The sequence below is a fragment of the Drepanopeziza brunnea genome (genome assembly GCF_022702325.1).
Source record: "Drepanopeziza brunnea f. sp. 'multigermtubi' strain 214-2 chromosome Unknown ctg19, whole genome shotgun sequence".
Lineage (NCBI taxonomy): Eukaryota > Fungi > Ascomycota > Leotiomycetes > Helotiales > Drepanopezizaceae > Drepanopeziza > Drepanopeziza brunnea.
This window is the reverse complement of record NW_027094082.1, coordinates 923,796-950,680: the sequence shown is the minus strand read 5'-3', so window position 1 is coordinate 950,680 and position 26,885 is coordinate 923,796. Positions and strand designations below refer to the sequence as shown.

General features: G+C 49.2%; 8 protein-coding genes across 8 annotated transcripts; 4 read left to right on the top strand and 4 right to left on the bottom strand.

The window, feature by feature from the left end:
• Positions 1–728: 728 nt before the first annotated feature.
• On the top strand, positions 729–6,603 carry L3040_009041 (uncharacterized protein; the record flags this gene model as incomplete). Its single annotated transcript, XM_007297782.1, has 7 exons — positions 729–893; positions 962–1,129; positions 1,183–1,819; positions 1,874–2,284; positions 2,342–2,562; positions 2,624–4,912; positions 4,963–6,603. The coding sequence occupies 7 exons, from the start codon at positions 729–731 to the stop codon at positions 6,601–6,603; spliced, it is 5,532 nt and encodes a 1,843-aa protein (XP_007297844.1).
• Positions 6,604–6,748: 145 nt separating this feature from the next.
• L3040_009040 (uncharacterized protein) lies at positions 6,749–8,910 on the top strand (the record flags this gene model as incomplete). Its single annotated transcript, XM_007297783.2, has 5 exons — positions 6,749–6,989; positions 7,078–7,684; positions 8,057–8,259; positions 8,418–8,487; positions 8,787–8,910. 5 exons carry the CDS (start codon positions 6,749–6,751, stop codon positions 8,908–8,910), a joined length of 1,245 nt encoding a protein of 414 aa, XP_007297845.2.
• A 294-nt stretch (positions 8,911–9,204) lies between these two features.
• L3040_009039 (uncharacterized protein) lies at positions 9,205–10,642 on the bottom strand (the record flags this gene model as incomplete). The annotated part of the gene is made up of 2 exons (XM_007297784.1): positions 9,205–9,940; positions 9,993–10,642. 2 exons carry the CDS (start codon positions 10,640–10,642, stop codon positions 9,205–9,207), a joined length of 1,386 nt encoding a protein of 461 aa, XP_007297846.1.
• A 5,861-nt stretch (positions 10,643–16,503) lies between these two features.
• Positions 16,504–18,730, top strand: L3040_009038 (uncharacterized protein; the record flags this gene model as incomplete). The annotated part of the gene is made up of 6 exons (XM_007297786.1): positions 16,504–16,852; positions 16,912–16,984; positions 17,143–17,347; positions 17,505–18,226; positions 18,323–18,480; positions 18,585–18,730. The coding sequence occupies 6 exons, from the start codon at positions 16,504–16,506 to the stop codon at positions 18,728–18,730; spliced, it is 1,653 nt and encodes a 550-aa protein (XP_007297848.1).
• Positions 18,731–18,918: 188 nt separating this feature from the next.
• On the bottom strand, positions 18,919–20,613 carry L3040_009037 (uncharacterized protein; the record flags this gene model as incomplete). The annotated part of the gene is made up of 5 exons (XM_007297787.1): positions 18,919–19,317; positions 19,374–20,200; positions 20,249–20,307; positions 20,370–20,388; positions 20,439–20,613. 5 exons carry the CDS (start codon positions 20,611–20,613, stop codon positions 18,919–18,921), a joined length of 1,479 nt encoding a protein of 492 aa, XP_007297849.1.
• A 1,039-nt stretch (positions 20,614–21,652) lies between these two features.
• On the bottom strand, positions 21,653–24,918 carry L3040_009036 (uncharacterized protein; the record flags this gene model as incomplete). Its single annotated transcript, XM_007297788.1, has 3 exons — positions 21,653–24,296; positions 24,347–24,690; positions 24,742–24,918. The coding sequence occupies 3 exons, from the start codon at positions 24,916–24,918 to the stop codon at positions 21,653–21,655; spliced, it is 3,165 nt and encodes a 1,054-aa protein (XP_007297850.1).
• A 455-nt stretch (positions 24,919–25,373) lies between these two features.
• L3040_009035 (uncharacterized protein) lies at positions 25,374–25,670 on the top strand (the record flags this gene model as incomplete). The annotated part of the gene is made up of 1 exon (XM_007297789.1): positions 25,374–25,670. The coding sequence occupies one exon, from the start codon at positions 25,374–25,376 to the stop codon at positions 25,668–25,670; it is 297 nt and encodes a 98-aa protein (XP_007297851.1).
• A 128-nt stretch (positions 25,671–25,798) lies between these two features.
• On the bottom strand, positions 25,799–26,551 carry L3040_009034 (uncharacterized protein; the record flags this gene model as incomplete). The annotated part of the gene is made up of 3 exons (XM_066155815.1): positions 25,799–25,840; positions 26,076–26,225; positions 26,411–26,551. 3 exons carry the CDS (start codon positions 26,549–26,551, stop codon positions 25,799–25,801), a joined length of 333 nt encoding a protein of 110 aa, XP_066010103.1.
• Positions 26,552–26,885: the final 334 nt, after the last annotated feature.

Below are 26,885 nucleotides of genomic sequence, written 5' to 3'. Positions count from 1 at the left end.
TGACAGCATAGACCTTCAGAGTCGATAGAGAGTGCTTACCGGACGTGCTGGAATTCTTTGTTGTCGTCTCAGACCTCCGTGGTGGTTACGATATGCAAGATTCGCACTATCGAAAGTCATGAAAACAGTGTTCACCACTTACTGGTAGTCCATCATTATCTACCTGTTTCTTTCCCAACAACACCTTCCCCCCCCCCCCCCCCCCCCCCCCCCCCCCCCCCCCCATCTTTTCTCTACCCGTTCTATACCCTCCGATGAATCCAGGGATGCTCTTGTGCCTCCCTAGCTCTGGTACACACTGGATTGGTAGTTCTGGGAATTTCCCACCGTCTGGGCTGCCGGCGTGATCGAGGTGCGTCAAGAGGCTGCAGCAGATGCAGATACCTACCAAAAAAGTTACCAAGTGATAGAGATGTTGCACATAGAAGTCTGGTAACATGCAAATTTTGAATTGTCTGGGGAGGCAAAGGACCTACAAGCAGGCTGACATGTATACAAAAAAACCAAGTTCCCCGATAATGAACCGACGGTAACTGCTGAGTCAGCGAGGACTTGCCATCAGGTAAACGATGACCACGAGTACATACTAACGACTTCTCTGTTTTGCTCCTTACCTACAATGTCTGCTTGCTCAACCTCTCTGCACTCAGCATAAAAACGTTCAGCTTTTCAGGCTATCAATCACACCTTCTTAACCGTGATGCCGTTGCGTTGACACCATCCACAAGATGCCTCCTCCAACAACGGCAGCCAGCAAGGAACTTGAGCTGATTGAGAAGCTCGAGATGAAAATAGCCCTCGCAAAAGATGACAAACTCGAATCTCTTCTCAAGCCATACCTGCCTGCTCTGCTCTTGAAGCTTGGCTCGGAGCATGCTGAAGTGCGCAACAAGGTATGCACACGTGACCTGGTAGGAACTGGAATCGGAATCTCAGCTGCTGATTTCGATTGTTCAAATAGGTTGTCTCTACATGCCAGCATATCAAGATCCGACTTGCTGGAAATGGTAATATTGTTCTTCCTGTCGCGGCTCTGCTTAAGCAGTTCAAGGAGAACCCCAACTCTTCTATGATCCGGCACTTTGATCTCATGTTTATTCAGCAGAGTGTGGGCAAGTTATCGTCTACGGTATGTTTCAAACCGATCATCCTCGATATTTCTTTGCTCACTGTTTTTGACAGGAGCAAATGTCACTGCTGCCGACCCTTGTGCATGGGCTTTCAAAAGATGCCGGAAGGCCAACATGTGCCACCCTCTTCAACTTGTTTCTTCGGCTCCTCCCGCAACTTCAGATTCCGCTGCGTGGTAGCCAAGAAGATACAGAGCTGCGCTCCAAGCTGGAGTTCGATACACATGTTGAAGATGCTCAGTTCGTTGCCTCGTGGTTCGGAAAGCTTATGCTTCTTACTGTTATACGATCGACTGCCACTGGAATTACTTGTCCTGGACTCACGGTTCAGGAATATGAGTTTCTGACTTTGAATGGCAAGCAAGAGGCATGGGATCCATCTTCCGCCGAAGGACTCAATTTGACCCAAACCAAGATCACTGCTCTTGCTTTCTTATCCAGTGGTGCATTTACTGATGACGAGCGTTTCCTGCCGGCATTGTTTGCATCTGGCGATTCCAATTCGCGCATTTCAGGTGTTGGCGATGACTTGCTGAAACGATCAACAATGTCTTTAGAGGACTCAGGGACCATTGGGAATCTACTGAAAATCTACTTCACCTTGAAGCCGGCGCTTCAAACAAAGTTGCTTATTCTTCTGACTAAATCTGCTGTGTCAACGAAGTTTCCACGACAAATTGTCAAGATCGGTAGGTCTAATTTGACGCAAATGTGGAAAGAGTGGCTAGCTAACAATAGTTTAGTACAAGAAGCTATCACACCAGACGACAATACAAATCTTCCTGCAAAAGGGCTTGAGACGGTGAAGTTTCGGACTGCTCTTTTCCAATATATGAACTGGGTCTCTCGGATAGGCGCTGCCGATGACCTCGCTCAGATTTCACCACCTTTGGTTGATTTGATGCGGACCTATATCGAGGATCAAGGCTGGCCAGTTCCACACGAGAGATCGGCAGATGCTACCTCCTTACGGGCTCTAGCTTATGAAGCTCTGGGCTCGTTAGCCAAATCCACACCATCCACAGTGGTAGAAAAAGATCTGTCTCTGGTGAAGTGGCTCTTTCGATCCTTGACTGAGGAAGGATCCTCGGACACAATCTTCGTTAGCATTGAGGGTGCACTGGCTAGCTTGCTCAATGCATTTAATCCACCGTGTAAGAATATGGAACCAGAAATACAGGAGAGGGGAGATACTGACTACTGGCGTTTAGTGGATGAGGATTTGAGGAATGATTTGCGACTACTTCTCCTCAAATACATGACCTTAGAAGAAGGTGGCGCCGTCGTCAGGGGAGCTCGGTTTGCCACTGTGAGGTGGGCCAATCGATGCCTCGAGTACAACGACGTCGTCGGACGCTGGATTGACATACTTGCTCTTGGGGGTCGCACCGATGAGCGCAGCGATGTTATCGAGGAAGGCAGTAAGGGACTGGTAAGTCCAACAAGCACAGATCCAGTAGAATCCTACGAACTCATCTGACCTGTTTCCTTAGGATCCATACTGGTACCGACTTTTGAATTCGACAGCTGCGAGCTCGGATTGTCCTCTCCCCAATTGGAGTGATATGATAAAGAGTTTTTTCGCTTCTCGAAGTCTTATCGATAATTCAAGTGTGGCAAACAGTATGAAAACTGGCATGGACATTGATTCCGTCTCGGTCTTTGGCAATTTTTCGGGGTCGAGGATTAATGCTTTCCCATCTGCCGTTGAGTACTGCCGCAGAATGCTTCTCATGACTGCCTTGGAGCAATCAGAAATACCACTTGTTATTGATGCCGACTGGGAGCGTCAACTGGATGTCCTGTTTCGTTCTGATAAAAAGTCGCGGGAAACTATGAGGAGTCATATCAGATCTGTCGACCAGGAGGCGCTGTATATCTTTCTTAGTGCCTCTTTCGAAGGCATGCTCCGAAACGACGGTAACGGGCTCAAGGATTGTGGCAAGTCTTTCGTCGAAATTGCCTCTGTCGTACCGAGCAGAGTCATTGGGAGACTTTCTCCAAGAGCACTCGACCTTCTACCATCTATCAAGTCGAACAATGTCGCAACCCGCTTCTTGGCTGGCCAGGCTTTTGGTCTCCTCGCCTCGCACCCCGAGAATTCCGATAGGCTTGTTCACGAGTACATACAAACACTTCTGACAGAGATAAAGCTATGGTCGTCTGCTGTTGGCGCAGATGCTAACAAAGTTCATGGGTCGATCATTGCTCTCGGCTATATCTTTAGTCGATGTTCGTTCTATGGGCGAGCCAACTCTGCCACAAATGTTCATGTTCGGGAAGCTGTCGCTTTACTCTTTGAAGTTTTATCCAACGCTAAAGATGCCTCGACCAAGGAGGCCGCCCTTGACGCGATAAGCCAGATCAGTGCCTCTGGTATTTTGACTACTGAACAGCTTGGCAACTGTTCTATCAACTCCGTTGGAATTATTGAGCTGTTGACGACAGATTCCAAGAAAGGGAACGAGAAAGCAATATCAACTCTCGGTCGTTTGGCTACAGTATTCGAAGGCGAGGTGGAGGAGCAGGGGGGCAAGGAAGACCCATTGTCCTTAATTCTCACAAGCCTCTACGACTTATTCGAACTGAAGCAAGCCGAAATACATTTTACTGTTGGTGAAGCTATCAGCTGCCTTGGTGCTTGCTGGGAATCAGATGTCCTGCTTTTGAGTCTGGATGTTGACGCGACCTACAAAGGACGCTCGAAGAGACACCAAACCCTCGAAGCGATACTTCAAAAGCTCCTCCAGGACTGCAAGACACGCAAACCTTCCCTTAAGAAGGCATCCGGGATATGGTTGTTCAGTCTGATTCAAAACTGCGGACACTTAAGTGAGATTCAAGCTCGATTGCGAGAATGTCAAGCAGCATTTATGGGCCTTCTTTCTGCACGAGATGAACTCGTCCAAGAGACTGCGTCTCGCGGCTTGAGCCTGGTCTATGAGCAGGGAGATACTGAACTAAGGGAGAAGCTCGTGAAAGATTTGGTCGCATCTTTTACCGGCACTTCGGCTCAGCTGAAGGTCGACGATGACACCGAATTGTTTGAACCTGGTGCTCTGCCCACTGGGGAAGGAAATTCTGTAACATCGTACAAAGACATCATCTCTCTGGCCAACGAGGTCGGGGATCAAAGTCTGGTGTACAAGTTCATGTCGCTTGCGTCCAATGCCGCGACGTGGTCAACTCGTGCTGCTTTCGGCAGATTTGGATTGAGCAACATCCTGTCAGAGTCAGAGATCGACCCCAAGCTGTACCCCAAGCTGTACCGGTACCGATTCGACCCGAATCCAAATGTTCAACGGTCGATGAACGATATTTGGAGCGCCCTCGTGAAAGATTCGAGTGCGACAATCAACTTGTATTTTGAGGATATCCTGGCGGATCTACTTAAGAGTATATTGGGTAAAGAGTGGCGTACGAGACAGGCCAGCTGCGCGGCTATTGCAGATCTCGTTCAAGGTCGTGACTTCGAAAAATACGAGAAACACTTGTCGAGTATATGGCATGTCGCTTTCAAGGTCCTCGACGACATAAAAGGATCTGTTCGAGAAGCAGCCCTGAAACTGAGTACGGTACTGACGGGAATTCTCGTACGTCAAGTTGAAGCAGGAACAGATTCAAAACATGCTCAGGCTATGTTGAAGCAAGTTTTGCCGTTCCTTCTATCGGGACAAGGAATGGAGAGTTCTGCTAAGGAAGTTCGTCTGTACTCGACCCTCACAGTTCTCCGGCTCATCAAGCATGGTGGAAAAGCGCTTGTGCCCTTCATACCAAGTCTGGTAAGCTAAATTTACAGTTCCTGAGCTCATAGCTAATGCTAACTTTACAGATCGAACAACTACTGGGTCTGCTCAGTACAATGGAGACGGAAGGTGTTGATTACCTTTACCTTAGGGCCGCACAGTACAATCTGACCGAGGCAAAAATCGACAATGTAAGATCGGCCGCCGTCTCCCAGTCGCCATTGATGGAAGGCATTGAAAAGTGTCTTGATAACCTTAATGAAACAACTATGAAAGACCTGGCCTATCGCCTCGAAAATGCTATCAAGACATCCATCGGAATGCCTTCAAAGATAGGCTGCGCCGGCTTGCTCGTCAGTCTTGCAATGAGACACCCCTTCGTCTTTAGGCCCCATGCCGATACTTTCCTCAAGGTTGCAGAGAAAGCTGTTCTAGATAGAAACAATGCCGTCAGTGCTGCTTACGCCAGAGCAACGGGATATCTCTCCAGACTCGGATCTGATGAGAGTTTAGTGAGGCTGGCTGCTTATACGAAAGATCTCTACTTCAACGCAGAAGACGAGACTCGTCGGCAGGTCTCAGGAGAGATTGTCTATGCTGTCGCTAAGTTCGCCACAGATCGTTTCAATGCTGTGGCAGCGGACTTTTTGCCTTTCACCTTCTTCGCCAAACACGACCTCGATGAACATGTCAAGGAGCAGTTCGAGAAGACTTGGAGCGAGAACGTCGGAGGCTCTCGTGCCGTCGTTCTCTATTCAAAGGAGATCAACGAAATCGCTGTAGACAGACTTGAATCTCCAAAGTGGACAATCAAACACTCCGCAGCCCTGACGATTGCGGACGTTGTTGCTTCTTCTGGATCTGAAATCAGTGGTGCCAACGCTGCTACTCTATGGCCGGTTCTGGAAAAGGCTCTCGCACTCAAGACATTTGATGGGAAGGAAAAGGTACTCGAAGCATTCATCAAGTTCACCAAAGCTGGAAAGTCACTGTGGAGTGTAGAGCCCAGCATAGCCGCTCAGATGAAGAAGATCGCCCTCCGCGAAGCCAAGCGCAACAACGACAACTACCGACCCCATGCTTTTACCAGTCTTGGAGAGTACAGTGAATATCGGACGGATATTGACATGTTTGATGACGTCTACAAAGTCATCGCACCTATTCTCGAGGATTTCAACAACGAGGATAAGATGGATACCTCGGATGACAGTAAGGACAGCAAATCTCACGAGTCAGCAGCAACAACAGCTGGTATCTCCGCTCTTTTCCGAGCAGTCAATATCAACTCCCTGGACCCTTCCCCACTTACACATTTACCCGAGCTTTTGGAAGTCTCTAAAAAGGTTACAAACTCAACCAAAGTCACCGTGGCTACCAACCTAACCTTGTACGAGCGATCGAAGGTACTGTTTGACGGTCTCCGGAAGAGAACCCATACCCAGGGATCGAACCTTTACGACTTGGCTGTCAGTTTCTTCGCGATATTGAAATTAGGAAGTGGCTCGGGTGTTGAGACCATGAGGCTGAAGAGAGCTGAAGCAGCTGAGATGATTATTGGGTGTTTGATCGGCGGGGTCTTTGGGATGTTCAAGGATGGACAACAGGATTGCAAGTTGAAGATGAAGGAGGCAGTCGAGGAAGCAATGAAGAACGAGCGGTCTCCAGGAGTAAAGGCAGTCTTAGATAGATGTCTGAGAGCTTTGGAAATGTCTGACGTCTCGGATTAGACACATGTAAATACTAGTAGTAGTACGTAGATCGGGGGATAGGAAATAGTGTTTCGGGATATCCTCGGCTGAACAATTAAACTTCAAGCGGCGATGAGCTCCTTCGCGAAGCTTGTCATTCTGCATCTCAGGAAACTCGTCATCTATGACCCAAATGGCACATCCGCTCCCAAGATTGTTTACGCGGCGCTTCTGCCAACCCTCCACCTTTCCCAAGACCTTCAACTCTACCCCTCGAACCTTCCGAGCCTCGATTCGCAATTCACCGGCTAGACGCAGCTACGCTTCAGGAAATCCAAACTCGAGTCCCTTGAAGATCTGGCCCTTCGTCGGCATTATATTTGCTGGATCAGGAGCCTACGTGTTGATGGTCAAGAGCCGAGTCGGTACGTTGAGAACCTTTGCGAGCCAAAAAAAAAAAAAGAAAAGCAAAAGGGATACCTTAGACTAACAGCATGTTGTGTGTCTCTGCAGAAATGGCCGAATCAAATGCCCAAATCGCTGCCCCCAAGAAAGACACGCCCACCTTCTCCCCAGCCTCGGTCACCGTCATCTTCGTCCTCGGCGGGCCAGGCGCAGGAAAAGGCACGCAGTGCGCCAACCTCGTGCGCGACTACCACTTCACCCACCTCTCGGCCGGCGACCTCCTCCGCGCCGAGCAGGTGCGCGCGGGCTCCGAGTTCGGCGAGCTGATCCAGAGCTACATCAAGGAGGGCAAGATCGTGCCGATGGAGGTGACGGTGCAGCTGCTGGAGAACGCCATGCAGGAGGTGGTCAGCCGGAGCCCGGACGGCAAGGGCAAGTTCCTGATCGACGGCTTCCCGCGCCAGATGGACCAGGCGGTCAAGTTCGAGGAGGCCGTCTGCCCGGGCCGCTTCGTGCTCTTCTTCGACTGTCCCGAGGAGGAGATGCAGCGGCGGCTGCTGAAGCGGGGGGAGACGAGCGGCCGGTCGGATGATAATGCCGAGAGCATCAAGAAGCGGTTCAAGACTTTCGTCGAGACGAGCATGCCCGTCGTCGATTTCTTCAGGCAGAATAACCGGGTCATCCAAGTCGTGGCTACGAAGACGCCGGAGGAGGTGTATGCAGAAACGAAGAAGAAACTCGAAGAGAGGTTGGGAAAGGACTTTTAGGGCTGACGAATGTTTTCTTTCGGCTTTCCCTTGTATTTACTATATCTCAGCTCCTCGACGGGAAGAAGCATTGTTGTAAATTTTCCAGAAGCAAGAAAAGCCAGCACTCTACAATCTCTTTTCGGCGTCCCACGATAAGTTGATCCTCCCATCACTCAACTCAACTCCCGGTCCTCCCCCTCGTCTGCTTCCCTCCCAGGATGAGGACGGACTATGCCGGGTACTTATATTGTCTGAACTGCTGGTCGATACCTACCTTTGCAGAGTCTCGAGACAGTATAGAGGGCAGGCTCCTTCCTTCCCTCTGATAGTATAGACAGGCCGGCATCATCTCATATTTCTTCATCCTCTTCTCGGCTTTCCGGCATCTCCAACCTCCTCGGGCACAACTCCCTCTCCCTCGAGCCATCCATCGCTCTCAACCACGGTCCGCAAGGCCTACCCAAAATCGCAGTCTGCTACACCATCACCACCACCACCACTGCAGCAGGAGAGAAGTCCGACGGACACTGTCCGATCTATCGTAAGTCACTCACTCACCCAACTCAACTCATTCCTACGCCCTCGCAAAGTCCCGTCGGGATGTCCTCTACTCTCTGCTCTCCCCTCTCTCCTCTCTCCTCTCAAAAACCACTCCAACTCCCGCCCCTCCAACCCGCCTGCTAACAGACGACGTTCCAGACGCATATCCCGCCCGGGCCCGCCCGGCAAGAGCTCTTTTCCAGCCTAGCCTTGTTCCTATTATGAAGTAGTTCGTTCTTGACCGGGAACCATTCGGGAACCCAATGGACTTGGACGACGCGATTTGGTGATAGCGTTCGTCAGGAGCAAAGGTGCTGGGCTGGGTTTGGCAGTAGTCACGTCACATACGGAGACGGAAGAGTTGGAGGACGATACTTCGTATATCTATTCTCATTTAGCTTTTCCACCAAAGGCTTCTCTCTTACTCGGCAATGCAACAGTTTGGATCTCACAGAATGCGTGTGTGGTGATATATGATGTCTTAGAAAGAAGGTTTACTGTGTACCGTATTTCAGCTTCGCATAATAGCGTCGATTACTTTGCTCGTGAGGGTCCGGGTCGGGTGGTCAGGTTCTTGGCTACGAAGACTCCCGATGAGGTCTACAAGGAGACGCGGGAGCAGCTCAAGGAGAGACTGGGTAAGGTGTTATAGATCGGGTACTTGGAGGCATTCAGACGGCTGGGACACAAAGGAAGACGGGACTTAGTTGACTGCTGGACTGTAGCAAGCAATGCATGCTCAATACCATTTTATTATTTGGCTAGGATATCTCGTTACCCAGTACCTGGCTTCAGCCGTCGTTGAAATCATCCCGCATCGCGCCAGATGCCTATGCAACCCAGTGTACACAGATCTCTAGAACGCCGTCGCAGCAAAGAGACTTTTGGAGATCGAAAGTTGACCCGCTCAGTCGAAGAGAAGAAAACAAGATGCTGTCCCGTGTGCCTAATCAGTTCCCATCTCCACCATATTGTCACGGCCGTTGACTCGACGTCCAGAGCTCATGCCGGATGTACCAGCAACTCGTCTCTCAACCTCCTGCATCTCACGCTCCTTCTGGGCCTCAGAGGCTTGTCTCTCCCGGCTGATGATCTCCTTGATGGATTTCAATGTCTCCTTCCACTGATCGAGTCTCGTAGCAATCTCGCGCCATTGCTTCTCGCCGAAGACCCGGTAGGTAGTTCTGTGGACCATGAACATCTTCTTCTGTTGCGACAGCTTGCCCTCAACCAGACCAGCGCGGATCACATCAATCACCCACATCTCAACATCCTCGACGGGGATTTGCAAGGCCTTGGCGATGCGCTTGTACTCGAGCTCGCGACTGCTGGTGCTGGCTGCGACGCTGGCTAAAGTCAAGAGTCTCATCTTACGATGGAGCTTGCTGTTGTCGAGTCCTTCCTCCTCAATCCAGCCCTCGTGCTCGTCACGGAAATCATTGTAGTCCTCGAGCTCCTTCTCAGCGAAGATATTGAGGAGTTCGGAGTAGTTCGGGTGGGAATCGCTGAGAGCTTGGATGGCTGGGAGAGAAGTGAGGTCGTGGAAATCGAAGTGCTTATCGGAGAGGAGAGCAGCCTTGAGGGCGCGGAGGGAAATGGTTTGGGCTTCCTCTGAGGAGACATCGCCTTCTTCCTTGGGGTCGAAGGTGCGGAGGGCCTTGAGAACGTATTGATAGGATTGTCTGTAAAAGTTAGCATGACAAGCTTGTAGCCCCAGAAAAATTCCTAACTTACTGGTCTTCTCCAGAATCCTCTGCAATATCGGCGATCTGGCAGAATAACTTGCGCTGATCCTCCTCATCAAGATCCCACTCCCCCAGCCAGGTATCCAACTTCTCAGTCAACTGCGGGCGCAACATCTCGTACAGGCCGCTGGTCTTGACTAGGCGCAAGACAGCTTGGAAGACATTGAATCGGGCATCGTTCTCGGGTTGCAGGAGGTTGAAGATGGTGGAGAGGGTGGAGAGTGCCAGGCCGGTGCCGTGGACGGGGGAAGATGTGATGGGCTTCAAGAGGTTGTCGCACATGCGGGGGAGGAACATATTGACGTTCGGAGACTGAATGACAAGGTAGATCAGGAGGTTATAAGCAGCGATGAACTCCTTCTCGGGCGTGCTGTTGAGCGCAATCGATGCGGTTACGAGCTTCTTGAGCGCATCGTCCTTCTTGTTCTCGTCGAGGAGGGGTTGAATCTCGGTTCCGATCTTGAGATACTCGGCCATCTCTTTGGCAAGGTCCTGGAAGGTACCTTCAATGAAGATGTATTGGTTTGGGGTGGGGTTAGGGGCCGCCATGGTGGAGAGAATCTCAGAGACACGGTCGAGTTTGAATTGGATGGGATCAAACTCCTTTGCGTCGTGGTGACGGCGCGTAGTGAAAGCCATTTTTGGGGGTGTGCGCGCTAGCGGCCGATGGGTATTCTTCGGGTAAGTTTTGTTGACAGATTCCGAAGCGAGGCTTTGTGACGAGGGGGTTGTTGATGAAGGGATGTTCAAGGTTGAGAAGATAAACCGCGAATATTGGCTGCAGTTTCCAGCCTAGACTCTTTACAGGCTCGCTTGTTATTGCAGCTTTCGACTCTCGTTGTTTTCGACTGTCTTGCGTTTTTCGAATCGAAGAATTCTATGTATAGTAGCACCTACTACATCCCTAGGATGGATGGATGGCTGGGACATATGGACATCTCACCTTTCTAGAAAAGCCCTTAAACTTCCAACATCCTAGAAACTAAAAGATAGATATAAGAGGATGTCTCTATACTACTGGCACAATACAGACATCACCGTATGGATATAGCTAAATGCCAAGAAGGTTCACAATGAGAAGCTAGAGTCTTGCCTATCTTTGGATGCTGGGTTTTAGCTGTAAGCAATTCAACCAAGTAGTAGGTATACGGAATACTTAGAGCGGAGCATGCCCTATACTAACAATAGAATCTGATAATTTGCCGCGCAGAAGATTCTCGAAGTAATTTTCAAAAGCTACAGTCGTTAAAAGAGTCTCAGTTCCCACCCAACCATCAGGTGGAAGTACGACCACACCTCGGGCCTCGCGGCCGTGGCGAACCAAAATGACTCGATCCGGTGTCAAAGATTCCTTGAATTTAATATTTTGTAGTCGAATGCGATGCTCAAGCCAGAGGTAAAAGATGCAGCTTCCTCCATAGCAATATCCAGAACCTCAGTCGGATCTGCGTCTGGGTCATCCTGCCGGTGTAGAAGCAGCTGCATCGCCAAAAATCTCTAAATATTATTATCGTGGTTAATCAGCTTCTATGTATTCGGCAGTCGTTCGCTCTCGTAGGCCCTCGAAAGTGACGGAGATATAACTACACCAAGTATCAGGGAGTGCTTCCACCCTACGTTACAGGTGTCATGAAGCCCAGTATTCATCCCTTGTGCAGCACCGGAAGGTTAGGTACAACAAGCATCGCCAGCCAGAAATACACAGTCCTTGATCAACAAAGTCCTAGCGAACCGCAGTCCTACCGAGTAGATGGTCCACCAACCGACGTGCTTGAATTCCAAGTTGAATGGTCTGACGGACGCAATAGGTTCTGCAACAGCAGCCTCCTTGTTGAATTCAAGATAGGCCTTCCGACGCCCAGCTATGAAAGCTGGTCCAATCCGAGAAACTCCATGGTCCATCGCAGCCCACAAAACATTGCCATGTGTCGGTGATTCGAAGGCACCGTAGACTCTGTTTTTGGATATGTCCGTTTCGACGATACCTCCAGAGCTCGTCGAACGAACAACCTCCCTCCATCGACTCAAACCATGTACTTATATACGATCGTTTCTTCAATGCCGACCCCCCCCCCCCGTGATTGGTTAAAGCTGTCATCAACCGTACTATTCAACTCGACGAGAGTCTCCAAGCCAACGCCAAGCTCCTTCAGTCCTCGTTGGAAGATCTCCTCCTGATACTTCTGCCCCAAGACTAGAGCAAATTTCCATGGCGTATCCTTCATATTCCACATAAAAGACCAAGCTTGTCCCAGGACTTCGACCAGATTAGCGTCATACGACACCGTTCCACGGCAAGCAAAACATTCCTGCGCGAGCTCGTCTGCCAGGCCAAGGGCATCGAGTAACTCGCTCGATCTAAGATACAGATTCATGGCTCTTCCATACTGATCCTGAGCAGACTTTGATTATCTTTTTCAATGATAACGATAGACTTGACATTGGCCAAATTTGGTTTATTGGAATTCAATGACCAGACCTAGATCCAACAGCCATCAATCTCTGGTCTGAAAAGGGGATAGAACGAGAAAGAACATAATGACTGGGCCATCTCCAGCAGGAAGGACGTCAACACGATAAAGCTGCGTCTCTACCCGTACTGGACCCGTCATTATAGCGGTAGGGAAGCAGAACTTGGCTGGGAGACAGTCCCCAAAAATCTTAACCATGTGCCAATAAGGCAAGCTGTCGGCTGCTCCCAGTCACTCGTTCCATCACTTGCGCTATACCGACTTTTAAAACACCGATTTTCAAACTGATTTGGAACATCAAAATTACGAGCAACGCTTATTAAATAAATTGTTTACAATTTATTACCAACGCTAAATATTTATCATAGCCATGTGAATAAAATTCACGATCTGATTCATCTTTAAACTTAACACGAATTGATGACAATTTTCGCTTAAAATATCGCTTTTTAATGTATCCCGTTAAATCTAAATACGTTAGAAAATCCTTTTACACTTATATCTACCGGTAGCTTGAATACGATCTGTTGATATACTTTAGCGGAAACAGTACATTTGGAGTACGTCGAGGAAGCATTTTATTGTATTCTTTGACTTTTACTTCTTAGCTTTTCTTCGTATAAACGCTAGGATTTGAAACCGTAAGCTTATCACGAGGCCAATATAACGGCTTCTTAGTTGACAGCTCTTCTCGATATTTCTTCCACCTTTTATACGCAATCTTTCGCTAGAAACTTATACTTTTAAGCCGCTTTCGACGATGTATCATTTCAGCTTTAATAGTTTTGGTTTCCCGTCTGAGCATTGAGAATAAGGTCTTGCAAAAATCCTTTTTATATTGCGCTTCGTTTTGCACCTTCGCTCTTACTACCTCGACGATTTATTTGATTGCAAAAAACCGGCCAAGCTTTTCTTTTGTTTTAGCTTCGCGTGCTCTTTTTCAGCTTCAGCGGCAATCTTGCGCGCTTTCTTAATGTCAGCTAGCGCTTTATCTTTGCTTAACTGGCGCGCTTCTTTTATAAAAATCGGTCGACTTTACTTGAGCGCGTAATTTGCTAGACTCGTCGCAAGTATTGCTTCGCTACCTATACCTAGCTTAAATAAAACTTTGGTTGGACGAATTGTCGATATGCTAAGAATTTAATAAGTGTTATAAGAATCTTACCTTTGATTAAATCTTCGAAGTAGCGATCGAACGCTTTATATTCTTGTAAATTAACTAGATAATAGCAATAACATAAAAAAAGAGCGCTTACGGCGTGGTATAGATAGATTAGATATAATAGAGTTGTATTTGCAAATTTAGGATTGCGACGGTGCTGTTAGGAGTAGCTTTACCCTTCCGTAATAAATTTTAGTAGCGGGGGTAAAAATTAACCCAGTTTGAAAGTCGGTGTGTTTTGAAAGTCGGTGTAGCCCACGCGATGGAACCAGTTAATGAGAGCAGCCGACAGCTTGCCTTTTTAGCGCACGGTTACCTTAAAGATACTCAATACTTTCAAACCCGAAAGAATGTTGAACTGAATACCGGTAGATCTGTCGGCCTTCACCCCGCGCTTAAGGGCGTGTCTGGTAAACTCTCCCAAGTCCGGTTTCGAAAGTGTTTTCGGTTTCTGATTGACCAAAGTCGTATCTGATAAAGGAGATAAGAAATTAAAACCTTTAATTGAAACCTCGAAACCTCAAAATCCCTCTCGAAGCTAGAAACTGCAAAAGAGCAGCTTTTATGTCTAGCGACCCACAATTTCCGTTTCAGGTCTCTATTAGCAATTTGGATTTACCTTCAAACCTCTCGTACGTAGCAACTTTGACCTCGTTCCAAAACCTCAACTTATGAGAAGCGAGGAGAAGTACGAAGTCCGTAAGTCTTTGATTTGCCCATTTTCTTAAAGTCACATCCTTTTATTCAAAATACCAAATCATGCTCGGGATACCTATTCCGTACTAAGGTAGAGAGTGGAGACGAACGATCCTCGGCATTGCGATTTAAATGGGCCCTCGAAACTGGACTAAAGAGAGTTACCAAACGCAATCGAAAATCAAACGCAACATCGATTTCTCGACGAAATCAACTTCAAGTTTTCAATCTCACGTTTTCATTTCGAGGATTTCATGCTCCCCAATTTATCAAACGCCAGCTAAGACAATCAACGCATCATTTAGGGACAAAACATTGACTGGTCTACCTAGCTTTCCTTTCCATGTCCCTTCACTTGACAAACAGAGAGGTACGCAAATCTCCATCTTGCCCTACAAGCGTGAGATCCGGCCAGGGATTTGGGCTTTTGGCTGAAAACAGCAGTTCCTCCGCAACAGCATCTACTTATGTATGTGCCCATGATGGGTGGCAAACCAGGAGCCACGCATCTCGCACCACCGAATATGGAGCCATATACAAACATTCTTCTATCGGTACTTACGTACACGAGAGTCGAGAGGATGGAAATCAAGCTCAAGCTCAGGTCATGCACGGCTCCCTCCCCTTCCCTCCACCCACGCGAGGACCACGGTTGCAGGTACCACGGGCAGAGCCCTCCGTGCCAAGTCGGTAAAAGATGCTATGGTAGCTATTGTTGTTGCTAAGCGAGCTAGCCATCGGACGAAAGATGGTTTGGTGTCCGCACCCGCCCTCTGCCGTACCTCGCAAACATCATGCATTGATAATCGGACCCCGGCAACATCCTCCACGCAGCATGACATATCCGAAGTAAACCGGCTTAACGAGTCATAGCAAGCCTTAGCCAGGTTCAGGATATAAAGGTCCCGAGAAATTAAATGTGTGAGAGCGTGGAGAAGATTGCAATGGTAGTGGTAAGTATGAGGTACAACTACGTCGCTATACTCGCGTTTTCCATATTTCTGAACCACCGAGATGCTGGGTCTGTCGAACATCAAGTGCGACTAAGACAGAGTAATACAGTAAGTAATGGAGCTGAGAACGAGGTTTAAAAAACGGTTTCGAGGGCCAAGCCTCCCGCGACTCGGACTTCTGGAAGAACCATCCGACCTTGATTCCTGGCATGATTACGGATACGATAAGTATAAGAGCGGTACCTTGCCTATTGCTGCAAAGGCTCTTCTTGTAAGAGATTTTTTTCAAAGTAAGAGAGTCAGTAAGCCAGTAATCACGATAAGTAATGTTTCCAAACCCACAAGCAGCGTGGTATCTTTCCCATCGTTGAAAGCAGCTGGTGGCATGCGACCTTAATATATTACAGTAGGAAGATCTGATCTTCGTACAGCGTTTTCTCAACGCGTTTAGCTATAAATAGTTGCAATACGCAAATCTCTGCTAAAACTGTGATATACACCTATCTGCCTTAAACTTCCACCAAGACACAAGATACAAGATACAAGAAAAAGATACCGTCAGAGCGAACGATCTACCTAGCTGACCTTGATCTTGAACCCAGCTCACAAGCTCGCTTCCAGCCCCCTAATTTTATTATGGCTGTATTAAGACATTTGCGTTTTCCTCGAAACAGACTTTGCACAACATCACCTGCGGTTCAAGATTGCCGAATCGAGCTTAGAGGTATACGATGTAGTAGACTTACGTAGCAAATGTGCTTCTCCACCACATGTACTAAGTACCAACTACCTACACTCCGCGCACTTGGAATAGCTTCCCTCTTCAGACCTTGCAACAACCACGAATATACAGAATACACAGAACGTATTCGCATGAGGTCTCAACACAGCGTGTACACGTGTACACACCTATGTGATGCCAACAGTACTATATAGGAATATATAGCTAAAAGCCTTTATCACTTTGATACTTACTAGTAAGATTACCTTCTCAGATTTAGAGTTCTGCTGCCTCCATTCAATGCCGGGGGAATAGAAAGCTATCTCCACGATTACCACCAGGTCTCCGACTCTCCCCCCAGAGTCTAGACTGACTAGAACCTTTCCACCTTGCGCATCTTCCTGAGCACAAGGTTCCGTCTGCTGGTCATTAAATGGAAGCATTGATACCTCGTCCATCCATCCGCTTCTCGTTCTCCTTCCTCCATGCTGTCTATCATGCCACGCATTGCTCTTCAGCTGTTCCTTGTTGCCCTAAGCCTGGGCTCCGCTGGCAGCGCCCGGGCCCAGTATTTAGGCGCGACAACCTTCGATTATATCGTGGTCGGCGGTGGCCCTTCCGGCCTCATCACATCACAACGTCTCACCGAGACGGGAAAGTCCGTTCTGTTGATTGAGCGCGGTGGCGCTTCCACGGCGTCGACCGGTGGCAGAAAATTCGTCCCTTGGAGTAAGAAGCTGACCTACTACGATGTGCCCGGCGTCTTCGAGTCCCTGCCTACAGGTACTGGAGGGGAAGCATACTGTGCCGATACGCCCGCGGTTGCGGGATGTGTTCTTGGAGGAGGTGGGTCAATTTCAACTGCTCTGTTCATGAGAATGTAGACTGATGTTTGACTTATCAAGGCGGGTCGGTCAATGGCATGGCTTTCATCCACCCTCCGACACAAGATTTTGATGATGGGTGGCCGAGTGGTTGGTAAGTCAAAAAAAAAAAAAAAAAAAAAAAAAAAAAAAAAAAAAAAAAACATAGCCTCGATCCCACGGCATCTTTAACAAAAAGCGGCTCTTGGGATCCCCTATTATGTCATGAAATTCTTAGACATTGAAGGAGTGTTGCCTGACGAGTTGAAATAGGAATTGGGATGATATAGAGCCTGCCGCTGAACGTCTATATAAGAGGAATCCCGGCACGACGATGCCTTCTCGTGACGGTCGGGCATACGACAATGGAGCCGCTGTTGTACTAACTCCTTGGTTGGAGGATAATGACTGGAGCTTTGTCGACGGGATCAAGGATCCCAATTCCAAAGAGAAATCTTTTGGCCCTACTCAGCTCAACGTAAGTGGATAGGGAGAATCTTCGCTAAGCCCATTTTGTTTTCGAATTTTTCGCCTCAGGCGACTGGCAAAACCTGTCACGTCTGAGAGCTATGCGCTCAACATAGAGGCAGAGAGGAGAGGACTTTTGGACGAGTAGGTACTGACGTTCAGAATAGATCGCGAATGGTCTTCGTTCCGGCCCGATCCACACCTATCTACCCCTGGCTCAAAAAGAATCAGGTTTCACCCTCAGGCTCAACGCGAAGGTGATTCGTGTAGTGCGTAAGGGCGGGACCATGACCGGTGTCGAGATAGAGGACGCGGAGGGTACCCAGATCGTCAAACTGAAGCCCGACGGCGCGGTCCTCCTGGCTGCCGGAGTCATGTCCACACCTCGAGTCTTGTTCAACTCGGGTATCGGTCCGATTGAGCAAATCAAGATTGTCAACGGAAGTGCGACTGGAGTTGATGTGCCGGAGACAGACTGGATCAACTTGCCCGTGGGACGCAACGTCAAGGACCACTCTCGCTACCAGTTGGAATTCAAAGTCCCCGGTGGCTTGAACGACAAGAGCCCAGAAGAGCTCCTCAATCCAACGGAGGAAGAGAAGCGCCAATTTGCAGACGGCTCGGGAGTGCTGACCCAGTCCTTCCAGCGACTTGACCTCTTCAGACAGCACACGACGTCAAACGACCGAGTAATCAGCTTCCACGCACACTGTAGCTCCAATGCAGACGACACTCTCCAGATCATGCTCATGATAACCCACGGGTTGACCTCGACGGGTACGCTAGGCATCGACAGCAATGGTAACACGGTGTTCACGAAACGGCCCTGGACCAACACGGACACTGATCGCGAGGCGTGGAGTCTCGCCATCAACGAAATACTTGAAATGTAGGTAGCTGGATTTCAATGTCGGGAGATATTTTGGAGATATTTTCCTTAGCCCTTCCTGTAGATGGGCACTTGCTGACGTGCCTGCTACGTTAGGTCTCGTCAACCAGGTAGCCCAATTGTCTACTCGGGGGACAGCGACGCGACCGCAGAGTCGGTCCTCAGTGCGGACGCACTCCCTGGCATCCACATAGTCGGTAGTGCCAAAATGGGCACCGATGACGGTCGGACCGGTGGCACGGCAGTTGTCGACCGTAAGTAATTGCAAAGTCTCTTTTTCCCTAATTCAGGACGTCTTACCCTGCTCCCGAAACTTTTCTTGTTCAGAACGCATGCTAACGCCCCGGGTCTCGTCTAGTCAACACCAAAGTCTATGGAACGAATAACCTGTATGTCGTTGATGCCTCCTTTCACCCGGACCTCTCGACTGGTAACAATCAGGCTATGGTCATGATTGCTGCCGAACACGCTGTTCAAAAAATCATTTCTTCGCGTAAAAGGTGAAAGCACCTCGTCGGCAACAGCCTAAGCGCTAGTTTTATTTGTAAATGTTTCAGACGTGTGGATCAGACGACTTCGAAAGTCTCTCGATAATGTAGATAACGCGTCTCAATAATTTCAAAATAATGTAAAATGATATCCCCTGCAGTCGAATACGTATCTGAGACTCACTTGTGCCCCACGTAGGAATTCTAGAAATCCTCGACGTTCCACTCGCCTTCCTTCCTGCTCCCTTTCAAGGAACTCACATTCCTCTTCAAAAACTGTCCATACCCCTTCTTGCCAACCAGTCCACCCTCGTCCTTAGCCCAGACCACCTCGCCTCTCAAGACTGTGTAGCGCGGCCATTGCTTCATCGTCCTTCCCTCATATGGTGTATGGTCAACGTTGTGATGCAAGTGAGCATTCGTGAGCTGGAACTCCTCCATTCCATCCGGGTACCAAATTGTCAAGTCCGCGTCGCTCTCGCCAGGGACGATGCCGCCCTTTCGCGGGTACAAACCGTAAAGCTTTGCGGCGTTGGTAGAAGTGACCTCCACAAACTTCTGAAGCTTCAGTCGCTTTGCGGACAACGCCAGCGAGAGGCGCGTCTTTCCAGCAGGTTAGCAATTATCGTGGCCCACAGTAGGGTTTTCGCTATACTCACCTCGACACCGGGGCATCCATTCGGAATGTACTTGAAGTGACCGTTGGGGTACTCAGCACTGATAACTGACTTCTTCCCATTTTCCGTATCCTCGTACAGGAACGGGCAGTGGTCTGACGACAACACAGTAAAGGTGCCATCTTCGAGTCCCTGCCAGATTCCTTCGTGATCCTGCTCTCCTTCCCTCGGCGGTGGGGAACAGACACATTTCGCCCCTTCGAATCCGGGCTTATCCAGATCCTTCCTCGTCAGGAAGAGATACTGCGGGCACGTCTCGGCATAGATCGGCAGCCCCCTTCTCTGCGCATCGGCAATGTGCTGAGCCGCCGCTGGACTGGAAACGTGCACAATGAGAATCGGTACATCGATGAAGTCACTCAGGCTAATCGCCCGATATGTGGCCTCGATCTCGGCCACGGGAGGATGGCTCGTGACGTGGTACTTTGGATCAAACAGTTTCTGGGCCTCCAGTTTCTTGATCGTCCAGTCGATGATGGCGCCGTTCTCGGCGTGGATCATGGTGACGAGCTTCTGCTTGCGAGCTTCGAAGAGCACATCCAGGATCTCGGAATCTTTAAGTTGGAGGGCCTCGTATGTCATGTAGATTTTGAGCGAGGAGATTCCGGCTTCTCTGAGAGCTGCGAATTCCGAGATGGCTTGCGGACCAGCATTGGAGCATATGAGGTGGAAGGAGTAGTCGCTGTAGCATTGGTCTCGTGCTCTGTCGTGGGTGCTTGCCAGCGCCGCGAGAAGGGATGGCTCTGTCTTCCGCTGAGGTGCGAAGGTGATCAGAGTAGTCGTACCGCCACAGACAGCTGATCTACTTCCTGCTTACAATCAGTCAAGAATCTTCAGCTTCGAACAGGTCGACCAACCACTCTCATAATTGTCTGCAGTTTGCCCTTTCCCGAACAACGCAGGCTCGGCTAGATGTCTACAGAATCCGGGATCAATCAATAAGTGATTCGGATGTGAGAAGGCGTTCCAAGTACACACACGTGAGCATCAACTCCGCCTGGCTTCACGAAAAGATTAGCAGAATTCCTCTAGGAACACAATTGATACTTGCCATAACCATCCCCCCTTCCGCGTCAATGCTCTTCTTCGCCGTCACACCTTCCAGACCTCCCCTCGTAACCACTTTCGCAATCTTCCCACCTTGGACAGCAATATCAAACTCCCCCGTCGCCTCGGCCGTCACCACCAATCCGTTCAATACTAGCAGATCATATTCAGCCATCCTTAATCTCGATCAGCGATACCATAGAAAAGCCTCCTCAACGTGATCTTTCAAATGCCCAAGGGCGTGGGTGTATCGTCACACACACACAGAGAGAGTCTATCCGGAGTACCCACCACAGTTCGACCTCCCCACCCTTGAAATCAACCGACCACCCGCCTACGCTCCCTTTCGCCCAACCAAAACATGGAAATCTGGATGCCGCCGCATGCAGTCATCCATATCGATTGGACAATTCAGCACCACCGCTATCTAGAAACAATATCGGCAAGGATCTGAAATGGCTTGCATAGATAGATAAAGGGACCGCTTGCATGCAAGCGACCAACAGCCATGAGACCAGAGCACCAACGTTCCTCGGGAACTCCAAATCGCTGGAGATCAGTCAAACACCAACCCACGTAAGAGAAGGACCAAAATCGCTCAATCAATATTTCCATCAAGAAAGAAAAAAAAAAAAAAACACTCACATATATCACTTCGACATATCTGATTCAAACAGAGTTCAGAGTCCAAACCAAAATCGAGCATCCCCAGCTTCTTCCCCAGTGGGTTCCTACCCCAGAGGAATGTGCATACCGAGTAGAAAGTTACCGTACGTAGCCTGCAGGTTGAAATAAAAAACAACAACAACATAGAACCAAACTACCACCAACACCGGATGAATCATCCAAGACTCATCTATCTACCTGACCGGACGTCCCATGCAGGACATAAAGGGTTCGAGAGACGCATTGCAAGAGTATTTAGACCGACTGTGTGAACGTGTGAACGTTTCTGGCTCTGACAAGGACAAATGGCGTAGAAGAAAAAGTGACATGAGGTTGGAAGCAAACGAAGAAAATTAACAGAGATTCGTTTTTAAGCGAGTGTTTACAATTCCGTGAAAGTGACGCGAGATCACAAAACACGAATAAGAATGGCATGGCAGAAATGCTACCCTCGTCTCTGTAGGGATGCCAGCAACCCGGGCTTTATATACAGTAGTACACATAAACATACATCAATCATACAAGCTCTTGCGCGTGAGACCTACTTCCTATTGCTCTGCTGCTAGCGCTAATTTTTTGGCAGCAATCTCAGCCTCTGACTCCAAGGACTTGAGTGCCTTGAACACTATGGTCGTCGTATAAGTATTGATGTCGTCGATCTCCACCTCGAATCGATCGCCAATTTCGATATCCTCTGCGCTGGCCCAAGAAGGAATGCGCATATTTCCACCAATCATCATTTTAGTGACAACCCCTCCGGCCGTATTCGTGTCAGGATTGACACTCCGCACCGTGAATTCCAAAGGCCTTGGCAATTCAAATTCGCCAAACTTCCAGGCCCGGAGAACCAGCTGAATCGCCCAGATTCGATTAGCGGTTACTTTGGATCTGCCTATCTGCCTTTCTCGAGCTGCGATTCGTGGCAGAATCTCATCCAGTCGAGCCTTGGATAACGCAAGGTAGTGGTGCGAGGTAGACCCGACGAGACTTTGGCCCGTCCTGGCCTCTTCTAACAAGGCCGATTCGATCTGGAAGTGAGCGAGCATATCACAGTATCTACGCATGGGACTGGTAACTTTCGCGAATGCTTCCATGCCAAGTGCTGCGTGAGGTCCTGGAACGGTGGAAGGTTGGACTTTGCCAATGGTGGAAAAGTAGTTCATCATAGTGTCGATGGGTATTGGTTTTGCAGCATGCTTGATGTTCTTTAGGAAAAATTCGTAGGGATGTTGCTTATCTGGGTTGAGAGGGGTAATGCGGTAGGGGATTGGAATATTCCTCTCCTTACACCACGTCGCTGCGACTTCTCCAGCAAGCAACATCAGAATTCCAACAGCGTTTATGGCCCTCTCCTCAAGAACCTTGTCGTCGGCTGTCTTCGCTACTGCGAGACGGATTGTTGGATCACCGAAATATTGATGGCTGTGAGAAGGAGATTTTGGCTTCGCCCACGGAAAGCCATCGAAAGAGACAGATATATCAGTTTCTCTCACTCCGGCAGTAATAGCACCCTTTGACTCCATGAGGCTTGCCCGAGCTCCTGTGATCGTGTGGATGATCTTCATCTGCTCCCTTTCCGCCTCGGAGAACTGGTCACTCGTCTTGAGGAGACGAGAAACTGTCTTGGTATCAATGTGATTCCCTACAACGAAATTATCTTTTGCGATGTGAACATCAGCGCACGAGGCAATATCCTGAAAAGTTGCTGGTGTCAAATACTGAACATTTCTGAGAATACCAGGCTGGATTTTGCTTTCGAGCAATTCCCCTTGCAAGTTCATCTTGGCACTGAAGGTCAAGCAACGCATGTCTGGCGCAAGACTCACATTCGCGTGAGCCCAGTCCGGCACCAACATAGGAATCATCCTATCTGGCAGATAGATTGTTTCAGCCAGAGATTCGGCAAATTGCGCAACCTTTCCTGCTGGATCAAGGAGTGCTGCCGGATCTGCAGAGTGTACATGAACCCAATACTCATTTGGATTATCAGTGGACTCCAAAGAGAAACCGTCGTCAATTTCGTGAGCGGCCTCATCATCTACACAGAAAACCGGGGTGTCTAACCAATCTTTTCGCAAAGCCTTCAATTTATCTGGCACAACACCTCCAGCCATACGACTAATTCGTGGGTGGAGGCGATGCTCAATTGCATCCTGTCGGCCGGTATATGGCAGTCTGAGGTCGAAGCCGGCCGTAGTCTCCCAAGGCGCCAAAGCACCCAACTCTTGCAAACAAGTCCATCCGGTAGTTCTATCCAGAGAGACGTTTTCGTATCTGTCGATGGCCCGTAAAATCGCAGAGCCCACTCCATTCAGCGTTGAGTGTGTACTAAAACTTCCCAAGCATGCCCAAGATTCCAAGAACCGGATGAAGTAGAGATCATTAGCGGTGAAAGCTTCTCCCGGGACTCCAGCTCTGAAACGCTCTCCAGGCTCCACGGTTCGGAGGGATGGTCCTATCATACCGTGACTAGTAAATTGACGATTGTTTCGACTGATGTCGATGAGTTTCCGGGCATGATTGGCAAAAAGTACGACTTCAGAAGCAGCTAGCTTCGTTTCGGACGCGTGGTTGGACAACTTTATCTCAACATACTTGCGAACCCAACTTACGACTCGCCGAATAGCATCAACCTCACTGGAGCCATTGATCTCATATTGAACATTCGTCCTCTGATAAGACCCGTGTGGCAATGCTCGGAAACCAATGTCGTCCTTCAGGAGGGTACGGTGGACAGCGTATAAGACCGCCCATGGATACTTGCCATCGTCCTGTCTATTGATGGTATTTCCGAGTACCTTTGTGGCGATTTCGTCAAGCGAGGCGTACCGGAATTTAAAAATGTCCGCAACGGTCTTGTGCGCGTTGTCCAGCTGTTGGGCATGCGATTGAAAAGTAGCGTCGGCCTGGTTCCAGAAATTTGTCATCTTCAAAATGAGAGGCTTTCCTATCTCTAGGGCTACAGAGTCCTGGAAACTTTGAAGTCTCCCTTCCAATGATGTATCAACCTCTCCATCAGGGAGGTATGGCCGAATTGCGTCGAGCTCTTTAGGTTCCACAAAGCCAGGGACGAAGAATTTGACCGAATTGTTCGTTCTGTGAAGCCAACGTCCAGTCATAGTGTAAAATTGGGTTTGCATTCCCAGATCGCGCACGAATATAGCCAGTTCTTGTCTTCGATTGCCGAGAGATCTTTTACAGTCAGGATCTCATCTAAATCACAGCAGGAATAATGGACGTACGAAAGTTCAACTAGATCCCCAGGCAACAAGAATCCTCGAGAGTCCCCCACATCTACAAGGTCAAATCTTTCGAAGTTCGATTCTCTGTAATCGTCTAGTCCATCGGTCTCTGATACCTCCTGAAACTCGACATAGTTTGGATGAATGACACGATTGACGGTATGACCCGGTTCCGGTACATCAGAGTTGACGTCTACTGGCTTGTATGCGTTGGCGTTATCAATCTCCCACTGTCGAAGACGTTCGCGGATGCTTGGGAGGTCAGGACGCGGAAGAGGTGGCGGTTCATGAGGCGGCAGTGAATTCGAGTCCCATAGAGGCTGGGCTTCTAATGATGTACGACACTATAGCCATTGTTAACGACTGCCTTTGGACTCTCCCACTGCAAGACTTACAGCGCGGCCAGGAACGAACCGTCTTCTGATCTCTGCAGTACTTCGATCCTTGAGAATTCTACTTGTCACAGGCCTCCGCGAGTCCTTGCTGGACGATCTGTGCCGATATCTTACGGCACATCTCAGACAGACCAACGGCTGAGAAGCCTGTCTTCGAACCTGAAAAGGACGCAGCATGATTGGCGATAGAATGCAGCGAAGGACCTTCACCAACACTGCTCTATCTCTATCTCTAAACCTATCCCCCAAAAAAACTAGGGTGGACGCGAAGGGGCGTGACTTTATGGCCCGTGCTTCGATTGTACCCTCGGGCACTTTTCCTTCTCGAGACAAATCGTATTTCCAACTCTTCTGGAGATTCCTCCCAGACAGGAATACATCAATTATTTAAATCTTCAACTTCTGGTATGTTGCGACCTTTTCTAAATCTTCAATCTTCTCCCCTCGTATGATGAACAAAAATAGCATGTATTACCTGAATCAGCCAGTTTACTGGCCTCGATATGTGGTCAATATCACCAAGATCTCTGACTCTGCTTCACGCCTCTAAGCTTCAATCGCACACCCTCTGAGCTTCACACGCTGACACAGAAAACCCGTTATTTAGTATCAGTATCGTCGGACCACTCGCCATGTCGTCTTCAAAGGTGCCAACAGGCCACTTCAAGATCCTCTACTTCGCATCCGCAAGCTCCTACACTTTGAAAGATTCTGAAGTTCTGCCTGCCCCACTCCCGATTGCGAAGTTGTTCGATACACTTGATGAGCGGTATAGGGGCATGAAGGGTAAGGTCCTTGAGAGCTGTCTGGTGACGGTCAATCTGGAATACGTCGATGTTCCGGAAGTCGCACATGTGGAAACGGCGAGCGATTATATTATTTGTGAGGGTGACGAGGTCGCCATCATCCCTCCCGTGAGCTCTGGGTGAAATTTGTTGGGATCCAAGATACAATCTCTATACGCACACACAATCACTTCGGCTGCTATGAGGATTCGGGATCTGCAAAGGCACTGAAGGGATTACTGGCTGTACATATGCCGGCCAGCCATGTGAAGTCACAACGGGTCCTGGTCCCATGTACAATACGCCGAGGGGAGCTAGAAACGCAATCCCCATAGCCCTTGACTCAAATCCCTCCTATCGCTCCCGATCCAACAATGGTCTTTGCTCATCCTCATCCTCCTCACTCGACCTTCCCTTCCTCCACCAAATCCGCCACCACTCCCCTCCTGCCTCTCTACCCCTCCTCGCCCAGCAAGCCCTCACCCACCGACCCCCAAACCAGGCGCCCAATGTCAGCCCCAATAAAGCAAGCGTCGCAACCACACTCACAGCACCCGTCACCGCCGTGAGGGTCGAAATATGGCATCCAAACGTTCCACTCCGCAACTCCCACCGCTCCTCCCACAAGGGGCAGATATTCGGGCGCGAGAACGGGGCCAGGAGTTGCAGGCGTGACGGGTTGGGGATGCAAGTCCCGGACTACGTACCAAAATATCTATGTCAGTCCAGATCACATCACATAACATCAAATTGAACCACCCAGCCTCATCTCATCCCTTAGGACGGAGAACATCCCGTCGGAGCTGTGACAAGTGGAAAATTGATACAGTGCAGTGATCCAACGGAAGCAAGTATGAAGGTAGTCAGTCACACGCATGGCTTACAGCAGGACACCAGCTACACGGCGCGTCCACCCGCTCCAAGCACCCACCGCAACCCTGCTGCCTCCAGCAAATCCTCAACCACTCCCCGTACGTGTCGTTACCACCGTCGTCGCCGTATCGGTCGCTATGAGGATCAATCATCGTGTCTGCTGCACAGGTTGCACGATGATCAGGTGATGGATAGATGGATAGATAGATGGAGAGAGAGAGATAAATAGATAGAGAGAGAGAGACATATATAGGTAGCTGGATAGATAGATGCTTATCTTGATAGCCTTCCGGAACTGTTTGTATGTAGAATGGTGAGTGATATCAGGCAACCTAAAGAGAAAGAAAGAAGCTTGAGCTCGCAGGCGCAGGCGCAGGCCTAGGCTCAAGCTATTATAGACACCGTAATAGATAGCCTGAACTTGTCGAGGCGAGTGCCTTTGCAGAAATCATCCATGGTCCAAGAGAGGGTCTAGTGCATAAGATC